The 13193-nt window shown below is 40.0% G+C and overlaps 1 protein-coding gene across 9 annotated transcripts in view; it reads left to right on the plus strand.

Moving 5' to 3' along the window:
• Positions 1 to 13193, plus strand: part of HYCC1 (hyccin PI4KA lipid kinase complex subunit 1) — a 128972-nt gene that overhangs the window by 63195 nt on the left and 52584 nt on the right. For all 9 annotated transcript variants that reach the window (XM_077122080.1, XM_077122064.1, XM_077122027.1 and 6 more), the window contains one exon: positions 5587 to 5665. In XM_077122080.1, coding sequence (XP_076978195.1) covers positions 5615 to 5665 — 51 coding nt within the window. In that variant the 5' untranslated portion in view covers positions 5587 to 5614. The remainder of the gene's footprint in view (positions 1 to 5586; positions 5666 to 13193) is intronic.

The following is a 13193-nucleotide window of genomic DNA, read 5'->3' on the forward strand; positions in this document are numbered from 1 at the left end:
GTTTTGACTATGAAAAGACAGTTTAAGGAAAAACTAAATTCTATTAAAACATCTGAGGCATGTTTCTACACTGCTCTTTTAAGTAACAGCATTTATAGTGTGGTTGATTTCATTGTTACTAATGATAATATAATTTAGGGCCACATCACTGTTATATGTAAATAGAAACGTAGGAGAGAGGAGTGTCCTTATTCTAAGTTCAAATTGCTGCTTTTAGTTTTCCCAAAGAGAATTTTCATAATCTGCTAGGAAAACAGAAGAATGACCACAAGTGCTGAGATATAGCTTACAATAATCATTCAATTTTGCTTTTTAATTTCTAAGTGAATTTAGTTTGAAAACCATGATAATATAGGCCTCTCAAGTTGAGCACTACTTTGGTAAAATGATTTGGAAGTATTCAGTCCCTTATTTCGTGGGAAAGGACTCATGAGGTGGTTGGGTAGAGTGAAAAACAATTAGTATGACAAGTGTAAAAAATATAAACAATTCCTTAAAATGTTTTCATTTACTATTCATATATGCTTTTTAAATAAATGTTTTGGAAAACTACATTATCACAAAATTTTTTTACAAGTATATACATAAAGTCTCAGAAAACAAAATCACAAGTATGTATATATATATATATATATATATATATATATATATATATATATGTATGTATGTGTATATGTATATATATGTACTCACATTCTGAAAGATAACATTTTCAGAAATAACTTCACAGAAAATATGCTTAGTTTTTACTGAAGAAAATTTTTGCAATTTAAAAATTAGATGCAAATAGTATATTTAAAATGACAACTATATAATTATAGAGATCAGATCGGTAGACTACAAAATAGGACTAAACTTTTGAACTGTTGAGTTATACAGTTTTCTATGTGTGGTTTTTATAATTGTTAAGGCAAGAAGTGTCAAATGTGTTAGAATTAAATAACAAATGAATCACTGAATTTAAAGACTTGCTGTATAATAGTTTTGTTTTGTTTTAAATTAAAACTAAAATGTGGTTAAAAAATATTAGCTTCATAAAATGAGTTGGGTAGAGTTCCTTTTTCCTCAATCTTTTGGAAAAGTTCGAGTCTCATTGGTGTTAGTTCTTTATGGAATGTTTGATAAAATCCCCCTATGAACCTATCTGGCCCTGGGCTTTTCTTTGTAGGAAGATTTTTGATGACTGATTGAATCTCTTTACTTGTGATTGGTTTGTTGAGATCTTCTGTTCCTTCCTGGGTCAGTGTGGCTTGTTTGTGTATCTCCAGGAATTTGCCCATTTCATCTACGTTGTCTAGTTTGTTGGCATATAGTTGTTCATAGTGTCCTCTTATGATTTCCTTTATTTCTTTAGGGTCTGTGGTCATGCACCCCCTCTCATTTCTGATTTTGTTTATTTGCATCCTCTTTCTTTTTTCTTTGTCAGTCTTGCTAGTGGCTGATCAATGCATTTCTTGATTCCACCATTTTATCTTTTTTATTTTATTTGTCAGATCTATATATCTTTTCCCTCTTTCTCTTTGTATTCTTTAAATTACCTTTAGTGGCACTCTTCAATTCTGTGCCTTCCCTCCACACCTCCATTTCCTGTCTTTTTTTTCAGCCAGCAGAACTCCTTTTAGTATTTCTTGTAGAGCTGGTCTCTTATTGACAACTTCGTTCAGGACTTCTTTTTCTGTGAAAACTTTAATCTCTCCCTCAATTTTGAAGGACAGTTTGGCTGGGTACAGAATTCTTGCCTGGAAGTCTTTCTCTTTCAGGATCTTGAATATATCATACCACTGCCTTCTCACCTCTAGGGTGCTAGTTGAGTAGTCTGGACTCAGACTTATTTGGTTTCCCTTGTATGTAGTAGATTGTTTTTCTCTTGTCACTTTCAGGATTTTCTTCTTCTCTTTAACATTTGACAGATTCATTACTATGTGCCTTGGGGAAGGCCTATTTGAATTTATTCTGTTTGGAGTTCATTGGCCTTTGACTTGTATATTTATATCCTTTATGAGGGTTGGGATGTTTTCCCCCTTTATATCCTCAACTACTCTCCCTAGCCCTTTACTCCTCTCTTCTCCTTCTGGGACACCAATGATTCTTTCTTATATTTATGTGCTTTGTTTTGTCTATCATTTCCCTGAGTTCCAATTCAGTTTTTCCACCTTTTTTGCCATTTGCTGTTTTGGGTCTTTGAAGTCAGTTATCCTGTCCTCTTTATCACTTATTCTTTCTTCTGTCTCTTTAAATCTGGTGTTGAGTGCCTGTAGTATGCTTTTTATTTGGTCAACAGAGTCTTTATTCTCTGTGATATCAGCTATTTTTTTAAATTTATTCTTTCAAATTCCTCTTTATACTCTTCTACAGTCTTCTTCATCTCCTTTATGTCATTTGCTATCCCACTTATTTTATTAAGTAGAGTTGTATGAACATCTTTGATTAGTTGTTCCAACATCTGTGTCTCCTCTGGTGTTTTAATGTGGTCATTAGGCAGGGCTATATCTGTCTGCATTGTGATATGCTTAGTGATCTTCTGCTGTCTTCGTGGCATGTAAATATCTTTGATTTGAATTACTTTGGGAGTTGATTTCTTTCAGTAGTCTAAGGCCTTGTGTTTGTGGAATAGTTGTACAACAGAGAACAGGGCACAGGATGAGATTTAGTACAGTGATTTGTTTCAGGGCAGGTATAGGTGAAGGTTGGGGATGTTACATTGATGCTTGTGAACGTGGGTGCCCAGCGGCCAGGGAGGATGTAGCTATGTGGGTACACCAGTCTAGGGGAGGTGCGTAATGCTGGTGTGTGCTGGTCTAAGGCAGGGGGCCCTTTGTGCGCATGCATAGAGAATGTGGCGGCAGGTTGGCGTTGTGCTTTCATGGATTGCAGGCAGATGTGACCCGGCTGCACAGGTCGGCACTTTCTCAGAGCTGGGAAGTGTGGCTGAGAGCCATGCACATGCGTGGTTTTAGGACCACAGTAAAGTGTGGTTCCCAGAGCTGAATGATGTGACTGGAGGCCCGTGCACATGCATAGGCCTGGTAGTGCAGTAAATGGATGTGCAGAGCTCAGGGGTTGTAGACCGAGGCTGTGTGACACCTTGCGTGGGGGGCAGGAGTAGTCTAGGTATGGAGGTTAGTGCCTGCAGCCTTTATGCACTGGCAACAGCCTACAGGGAACAGGGAGGGAGAGGTAGTGCTTGAAAGGTGTGCAGGAGGGGTGGGTTTGACTGCACTTGGGGTGGGGGTGTGGGGCAGGTATGTGCAATGGTGGCTGGTGGGGTGGGGGCACCTGGAGTGCAGGAAATGGGGCGGGTGATGGGATTTGGGTGCGTGGGGTGTGGGGTGAGTCTCCAGTAACGGGGCTGTGCTGGTGAGGGTAGTGCGCCCGAGGAATATGGTCTGGCTAACTTCCTAGTCTTGAGCTCCCATTCGTGCTCTACTGCAGGCTCCGCGGCTCCTCTCCTCCATGCCTGGCTCCAGCTTTCTGCCTCTCAGTTCCTTGACCTCTACAACCAGGGTTGACCCATGTGGTGCAGAAGGCTCTCCCAGGTCAGCTGCACTTCTGAATTGCCACCTCAGTCGCCCTCCTGTCCCTTCTCTAACTTTTCCATGAAACAGGGCTAATCTCAAGCTACTCTATTTGGCCATCTTCCTGGAAATCCCATTTTACTTCTTTAGCTTATTCTGCAGGTTTTCACTTTTTTTACCTAGGATTTTCTTGTTGGATGGCTTTGTTTTCTATCTTTTCTTTGACGCGTCTTTAAACTTCTTCTGGACCTCTATCACAGGTTCTGTTTAACTGATCTGAATTTTTCAAGTCTTGTTTTTCTGTTTCTTACCCTGCCTCTATGGAGACTTTTTTTTGAGGAGGAGGAGGATCTTCTCAGTTACTATAATCCTTAGTTAGATTTTCACAGACAGATGGGCCTACCTCTCAGGAGGAAAGTGTCTTCAGCATCAGTGTTCCCTGAGGGTGATACCCAGCAGGTTATAGACTTTCCTATGAAGCCTCTAGACTCTGCTTTTCCTATCCTGCCCAGCATGTGGCGCTTGTCAGCCTACAGCTTCCCACCAGTGTAATTCATATGGTACCTTTAATTTCAGCAAATGTCCAGGTCTGTGTGGGGCCTCAGCCGTTCCACCTGGTCCAGACTGGTGTATGCTGTGTGTCTGGTCACTGATGATCCCCCCAGTTGTTCTGTATTGTTCCTGGCTACTTAGTAGCTACTCTAGAGAACAAACTAAATTCCACCCCTCAGTAAGCTGCCATCTTCGTATTGTTTTTTAAAGCTGCGTTTTCTTGATTTGGCACTCAGTTACTAGAATCCTTTAACTGTTTCCTGGAGTTCTGAGGGAAAGGGCTCTCTGAGGTTTTGCTACTTGTTCAAAGAGTCTGTTGGGGAATGGCATTCTGGACCATCTTATGCTGTAATCATGGTTTACTGGAATGAACTATATTTTATTCTAAAAAATAAGATGCATGTCTGTCAAATAATCTTTCATGAATGAATGAGTGAATATATAGTTCATTTTCTTCATAGTATTTTTGATGAGAATTAGCAGAAAGTTTAGAATGTATTTTGTGGCATATTTGTATACTTTCATAGGTAGCTGAGGAGAGATTATAGGGTTGATATCCTTTAATAATAATGTTGCATAGCAGTAGTATGTTACTGCCAGGTTCTGTAATATGTATATGTGCTTTTTTTTTTTTTACTTAATCCTCAAAATAACCCCTTGAAGATAGAAACTGTCACTGTCCCTATTTCACGTATGAACAAAGTAAGCAAATAAGTTTCCTGAAGTTATATTACAGGTAAGTAGTAGAATCAGGATTTAGCTTCAGGCAATTCTACCTCAGTTTCTATTACATTATAATGCTGATGAAACTTAAAATATCTAATCAGAAATTGCCTGAATAAGAAGGGCAGGAAATTAGATAGAACTAGGGTTTTCTCTCTGGAAATAGTTTTTAAGTCTACTCCCATTCAGATGGATACGTGAAGAAAACATTGCTATAAAACTGTTTTGCATTTCCTTTCACTTAATTTTTTTAATTTGTACTTAGGTAAAGTCAATATTTTGAATAACTGTTGGTGAATAGGGTCATTATCTTAGATATTGTCACTTTTGTTTTACGAATATTAAACTTTGTCATAATGAACTAAAATATAAGCAAATTAATGGACTTTAATGCCATGTATAAAGTCAATTTTGAATATATATCTTTTTATATTTTCAAGCATTGAAATATTTCCTGCCATTTTCTTAAGTTGCTTAATTTTTTTTAAAGAATTACTTCATTAAAACTAGGGGCAAAATGTCATGTGTTTTGCAGCTGGCATTCCTCATAGCTGAATGAAAATTGCACAACCAATTTCATCATGTTATGATATCTATACTTTTGTCAAAATTCTTGCATTTTAAGGCTTGTATTTGCACGTTGGTTTTGAAATGTACTTAGTAATTTATATTTGAAACTGCTTTAATTCCACAGATGAGGAGTAATTTAACTTTATAGAATTATCTCCATTCATACTAATCTGATTGTAAAGAAAATGGGTTCAAAATTTTAACATTTTTCTATGTTAAATTTCAGGTTGAAGGATTGAAACAGATGTTGAAAGATGTTCACTTCAGATAAAGGGGTTGTGGAAGAATGGTTGTCAGAATTTAAGGTAATATTTCCTGTTCTACTATAGTAATATTATTCCAAAGAAATTTTTCTTGGGTTTAAATTCTAATGGTTTTTCTTTTCTTTTCTTTAATGACTGAAAACTAGATACCTGTGGAAGCAGAATTATGTTCCAACAAATCTTAGTAAGGAATTGTTTACATATAGTAATTTTTTTAGGGTGTGCATTCCTTTTTTTCTACCAAGTAGTCCAAAGAGTTTATTTGCTTTCTTTTTTTCTCTTTCACCACAACAGCACAAAAGTGATTAAAGTTTCTGAATGATAACTTCACTCTCCATCTACTGCTGGAGGTTCAGTATTGAAGGGTTTCTCCTAGTTTGAGGGTCCATCAGACTGAGCATGATCAGCAATAAGGAGGAACTGGGAAAATATTATTCCAACTTTCTGTTACTGAATCTTTCTCTAGTTGGCTACCCAGTGGCTTTATAAGGGTATATGACTTTTGGTTAGTTGCTGAAAAAAAACCAGAGCTTCATTTTGTTGTTTCATAAATTCCTCTGTTTGAAATCTAAAAATGTGTTCCTTAAACTGGCTAATTACTTTTCTCCTTGTTCTCGGGGTTCATTGTTGCGTGTAATTATATAAACTTCATGATCATGAACCACAGACATGAAGGATTTGGGGTACAATTATCACTTTGAATTTGTCCAACCCGTATGGTCTGAGTCAGGCTTATTAGCTTGTTGCATGAGGGAGACTACACAACAGGTACCATGGGTAGCTCACTGAACAAAGGAAGAGTTAAGATTATGACAAGAATTGGGGGAAGGGTGGAGTTTAGGTGAAATTAAAATGAAGCAGGATTTTGATGGTCTCAAAGCTGTATAAAAGTCATCAATATCAGGTCTGGAAAATGAAGTGGACCCAGGGTCCTTTTGTCTTGGAACTTATAAAGTTATGATATATGCTGAAAGTTGTCTTCAGAAATACCTTATTTGAAGCTCTATATCTGGATTGGAAATTGAGGCTGCTTGTCTTATGTTAAAATGACTTAGATCTTCCAGGCAAGAATTGGATGTTTTATTCCTCCTTATTGATGGTTGAGCAGAAATTTGTTTTGATAATTTATGATTTTAGAATTGACACTTCTCAGTGAAGAATAATACTTTAGCCACTCAAAAAAAGGGTGAAGTGTGATCTTGGGAGAAACATTGTCTTCTGTTAACTTTGCAGCTGGTTTTATCAGCCCTGTTATTTCGTACTGATGAATGACTGTTATAGGAGTAAGGGTTCTCTAGGGAAACAGAGCCAACAGGAGATATCTGTAAATATGAAATATTACAAAAGTAACTCATGCAGTTGTAGTGATGCACAAGTATAATTTCTGTAGGGTAGGCAGCGAGGTGGCAACACTGATGAGCAACTATAGGAGAGGCTGGCTGGCTGAGATGGAGAGAGAGACTCTCTTTTCTCACTTTTCCTTTAAAGCCTTCAACTGATTAGATTAAACACCACTTATTGTGGAAGACACTCCCCTTAGCGGACTGCAGATATAATCAGCTATAAATGAAATCAACATGCTGATGACTTAAGTCTGTGGAACACCCTCACGGCAACAGATAGACCGTTGCTTGCCTGACCAGATAATTGGGTACCATCACTTGGCCAAATTGACCTGTGAACCTAACCATCACAGTCCACCCCTTGTCCATTTGGCAGCTATACACATCACCTTACAGCATGCTTAATCTCTAAAGAAAAAACGATAACAGACATATTTTTCAGCTAACAATACTCAGCTGCCCTGTGTACAACTGGAAATGTATTAAATCTCCTCAGAATAGAGTTTTAGTTCTTTGGTAATATTCACTCTTAAATTTAATATCCTGTAACTTAAATACTATGACCTGAATAGTACCACTTAATGTCATATGATAACGGAGTAAGATAGAAAAGAAAACAATGATTTTTTCTTTCTGTACAAATATGAACATACACAAAACAAGGAAGAAATATTCATACCATCATAGTCTTCATTTCTGTAATGGGTCACGTGGTCGTAGTTCATATTTATCGCTACCTGCTTCCACTACCCATGCCATGTTCCCTTTACCCTCAGAAAGCACCTCAGGTAGCCATGGTTCTTTGCCTGGTAGGGTGACCCAGACCTTCATTTCTGAAGTTTCTGGGCTATTGGTAATCCTGCCTGGGTTGGGTTGTTGCAGTTTTCCATTGACTTTAATCACAGCACATGATAGTACTAAGATATGCCCTAGGGGATCTCCTGTGTTCCAGAAAAAATGCTTCTTTGCCTCCATTGTGTAATTGCAATCCTATTTCCCCTTGATAGTCGGATCAGTCACCCCAGCCAGTAGAATAATCCCCTTCTTAGCCTGTTGATTTGGAGGCATGAGAAGCCAAAAATGGCCAGATGACAGACATAACTTGCAGTTCAATGGAATAGTTGTTGTGTCTCCTGGTGGAAACACTCCTCTTTCTGGAACTAAGACCTGTAGACCATCAGAGTTCAAGGTTGTAGGGATAGGAAGCACAAATTTTTCTAGTGGATCATAGAGGTAATAGTGAGTGATTCCACTCCCATTTCAACCCCTTGATTCTTGGACTCTTGAATCTTGGCTATGGGAGAAACAGCACCATAGAGTAGACACTGATTTAGAGCATATACTGCCTTCTGGAAAACATTGCCCCAGCACTGCATGGAATTGCCACCTAGTTGTCACCATAAATGAGTCTTCAAAAAGCCATTCCACCCTCTATAAATCCATCTGTTTCAGGATGATGGGGAGCATGGTAAGACCAGAGAATTCCATAAATGTGTTCCCATTCCAACACTTCATTTGCTGTAAAGTATGTTCTTTGGTCAGAAACAATGCTGTGCTTGGTCAGAAGGTGTGTTCTTTGGTCAGAAGGAATACTGTGATGGTGGTAAGGCATTCTGGAAGTCAGCAGATGGTAGTTTTGGCAGAAGCATTGAATTCAGGGAAGGAAAACCCATATCCAGAGTATGTGTCTATTCCAGTTAGAAAAAATTGCTGCCTTTTCCACGATGGAAGTGGTCCATATCTAATCAACCTGCCACCAGGGAGCAAACTGACCACCTCGGGGAATGGTACCACATTAGGGGCTAAGTGTGGGTCTCTGATGCTGGCAGATTGGGCACTCAACAGTGGCCATAGCCAGTTCCACATTAGAGGCTGAATGTGGATCTCTGAAACTGGCAAATTGGGCACTCAGCAGTGGCCATAGCCAGTTTGGCTTTGGTGAGTGTAAGTCCATGTTTCTGAGCCCATGTATATCCTCTATCCCTACCATAATGACCACTTTGTTCATGAGTGCATTGGTCAATGACAGAAGTGGTTGGGGAAAGAGACTGACTGGTATCCACAGAATGGATAACCTTATTCACTTGATTATTAAAACTCTCCTCTGCTGAAGTCACACTTTGGTGAACATTCACACAAGACATAAATATCTTCATGTATTTTGCATACTCAGAAAGTTCTATCCACAAACCTCTTCCCCAGACCACTTTGTCACCAGTCTTCCAATCATGCTCCTTCCAAGTCCTTTACCATCCAGCCAAAGCATTAGCAACATGAGTCAGTATACAAATGCACCTCTTGCCAGTTCTCCTACCAAGCAAAATGAACTGCCAGATATACTGCTCGAAGTTCTGCCCACTGGGAGGATTTCTCCTCACCTGTCCTTCAGGGATATCCTAGAAAGGGACTGCAGTGCTGCAACTGTCCACTTTTGGGTGGTACCTGCATATTATTCAAAACCATCTGTAAACCAGGCCTGATTGTTCTCTCCCTCAGTCACCTGACTGTAAGGAGGTGCCCTACAGGCCATACCTGTGAGCTAGGAAAGAGAAGGTAATGTGGCAGGAGTGGGGACTATGGGCATTTCGGTCACTTCCTCATATATCCTATTTGTGCCTTCAGAACCTGCTTGAGCCCTATCTGATATATAAAAGGGTATTTGGCTATGCCCATTCTAACCTTTTCATGTTGGAAATGGGTGTCGAAAATAAGGGATAGGGGGATGAAACTATGTTGTTGGAGAGACTGACCCCTCTTGAGTTTGGCTCAGGAAACATCTGGATGTTGTAGGTTTCTGGAAAGTAATCTTAGCACATGAAACTTCTGTAGAATCTCAGATAGAGTCAGTCCTTGGTGTTCTTTAGGATTTGCTTGGGGTTGGACAAACCATGATAATTAGAATATCTAGCTGAATCTTGCTTAAGAATAAAAGAAATACATTTCTTTTCTCCCTTTTGGACAAGAAGTTGTTGATGATCCCACAATGCAACGGCCAGACTCATCGCTAGGAGTCATGTCCCATGTTGTCAGTGAGACTCACACCCCTGGACGCCATGTCCCACTTAAGGGGGAGGATAATGATATTCCTTGCAGAGTTGATCAGCCCCTTCTCTTTATCCTCCTTTGCATAATTACTCTGAGACTGCTAACCTTCTTTCTCATTTACCATTTTACTTAGAAGATGAGAAAGAAAAGGAATTCAGACAGATTAAGATCCTCCACAGACAATGATGTTCCAACCACTGCCACCATTAACATGTGGTAAATGGAATTCAGAGGCATAAGTATTCCTAGGAATATTTAGAATTCTCTCTCTTGGTGCATACAATTCAGGTTTACCTGATCTATATTGGCTTGCACACACATTGGTCTGAACTTCAGAGGTTGAATCCTGGAAGGCAGAAGCGAATTGGACTGACCCAGAAAGGGATCCACAGCATCCCTCTTTCCACAATAAATTTCATGTCAGATAGGTTCAAGAAATAGGGCAAAGCTGCTAGAAAAATAGACATCATGGCAAAAAAAAAAAAAATGTCTTAACAGTTTCCTCCACAAAAATCGATAGAAAAGCGTTACCCTTTGCATTAAGCACATGTGCTGGTTTGAAAGGAAATTAGCCCCCTAGAAAAGTCATGTTTTAATCAAAATCCCATTTCATAAAGGCAGAATAATCCCCATTCAATACTGTATGTTTGAAACTGTAATCAGATCATCTCCCTGGATGATGTGATTTAGTGAAGAGAGGTTGTTAAGCTGGATTAGGTGACGACATGTCTCCATCCATTTGGGTGGGTCTTGATTGGTTTACTGGAATCCTATTAAAGGGGAAACATTTTGGAGAATGGGAGATTCAGAGAGAGCAGGGAATGCTACAGCACCACAAAGCAGAGAGTCCACCAGCCAGTAACCTTTGAAGATGAAGAAGGAAAACGCCTCCCAGGGAGCTTCATGAAACTGGAAGCCAGGAGAGAAAGCTAGCAGATGACTCTGTTTGCCATGTGCCCTTCCAGCCAAGAGAGAAGCCCTGACTGTGTTTGCCATGTGCCTTCTCACTTGAGAGAGAAACCCTGAACTTCATCGGCCTTCTTGAACCAAGGTATCTTTCCCTAGATGCCTTTAACTGAACATTTCTATAGACTTGTTTTAATTGGGGCATTTTCTCAGCTTTAGAACTGTAAACTAGCAACTCATTGAATTCCCCCTTTTAAAAGTCATTCCGTTTCTGGTATATTGCATTCTGGCAGTTAGAAAACTAGAACAGATTTTGGTACCAGGAGTGGGGTGCTGCTGCAGTTTGCAAATACCAAACATGTTGGAACACCTTTTTAAATGGATAAGGGGAAGAATCTGGAGGAATTGTGAGAAACTTGATAGAAAAGACCTAGAATGCTTTGAAGAGACTGTTGGTAGAAACATGGACTCTAAAGATACCTCTGACCAGGCTCTAGACAGAAATGAAGTACGTGTTATTGCAAACTGGAAGGAAGGCGATCCTAGTTTTAAAATGGCAGATAATCTGGCAAAATTGACTAATGGCTTTGGCTGAAAGGTGGATTTTAAAAGCCATGAACTTGGATATTTAGCAGAAGAGATCTCCAAATTAAATGTCAAAAGGGTAGCCTGGTTTCTTCTCACAGCTTAAAGTGAAATGCAACAGGAGAGAGATAAGCTGAAAACTGAACTCTTGAGTAAAAAGAAACCAGAAATTGAAGTTCTGGAAAATTTTGGGCATCCGGAAAGGGAGACCCCAGAGAATAGCGCCCTGTGTGAGGATTTAACCAAATGTGAAACCAGTCAGCCATTTCAGAGAAAGCCAGGATCGGACATGGAGTTATCTAAGAAAGATTTGTGAAAACTCCCTTTGTCTGATGGGCATGATCCAGCACTACTGCATAGAAAGCTGACGAGAGTGCGGTGGGACCTGTATAAACAGAGCCGCTGCCAGTCTGGACTGAGGGATTCAGAGAAGGGACACATTGGAGGAAAAATAACTTCAGAGGCAAACTATGGAGGCTGAGGTCTGAAGTCAAGAAGCCTCGGTCCAGGAGAGTGGACCCACCCAAGCCCGTGAAGAGGGTGAATTTGCCCCAAAGGCAGAGGATGGTCCTTTCACCTTATTGCAGTGTTAGAGTCATGCCGCCTCAGGCCTTGGAGAGAGTGAAGCACATTCCTTGGGGTTTGGGGAGAGCCTGGCTGCCACCACATGGAGGGATTGAGTGTGTGCCCCAGAGATGGCAGAGAGCCCGGGTGTGGCTCCAGTGCTTGGAGAGGTTGGAGCTGAGAAAAAGGTGATCTCTCCAATGTCCTCCAAGGTTGTATTCGGAGAGAGGCAGGCCTCTGTGTAGGCCCTTGGAAAGGGTGGGACTGCCGCTTTCTAAAGCCCTGAGGATAAATGACTCTCAACTTTGAAATCTAATGGATTTTCCCTTGCAGGTTTTTGAAACTGTATGCATCCGGTGACCCCTGTGTTCCTTCCTCCCTATGGAAATGTGTACATGTATTGTATGAATGAATGTTCTTCCTTTGTATGTTGGCAGCAAATAACTTGTTATAAGTTTTCAAAGGTCCAGAGCAAATGGAGAAAATTTTGCCTTAGGACAGATCATACCTGTAACTGACTTGATGAGATTTTATACTGCCTCTAATTTGGTACTTCATTTGTATTGTTACTGAAAGGTTTAAGGTTTTCTGATATTGTTATGGAATTGATGTATTTTGTATATGGGAAAAACATGTCTTTTTTAGGGGCCAGAGGGTGGAATGTGCTGGTTTGAAAGAAAGCATGCTCCCTAGAAAAGCCATGTTTTAATCAGAATCTCATTTCATAAAGGCAGAATAATCCCCATTCAATACTGTATGTTTGAAACTGTAATCAGATCATCTCCCTGGATGATGTGATTTAGTGAAGAGAGGTTGTTAAGCTGGATTAGGTGATGACATGTCTCCATCCATTTGGGTGGGTCTTGATTGGTTTACTGGAATCCTATTAAAGAGGAAACATTTTGGAGAATGGGAGATTCAGAGAGAGCAGAGAATGCTGCAGCACCACAAAGCAGAGAGTCCACCAGCCAGTAACCTTTGAAGATGAAGAAGGAAAACACCTCCTGGGGATCTTCATGAAACCGGAAGCCAGGAGAGAAAGCTAGCAGATGACTCTGTTTGCCATGTGCCCTTCCAGCCAAGAGAGAAGCCCTGACTGTGTTTGCCATGTGCCTTCTCACTTGAGA

This window comes from Tamandua tetradactyla, chromosome 1, assembly GCF_023851605.1.
Source record: "Tamandua tetradactyla isolate mTamTet1 chromosome 1, mTamTet1.pri, whole genome shotgun sequence".
Taxonomy (NCBI): Eukaryota; Metazoa; Chordata; class Mammalia; order Pilosa; family Myrmecophagidae; genus Tamandua; species Tamandua tetradactyla.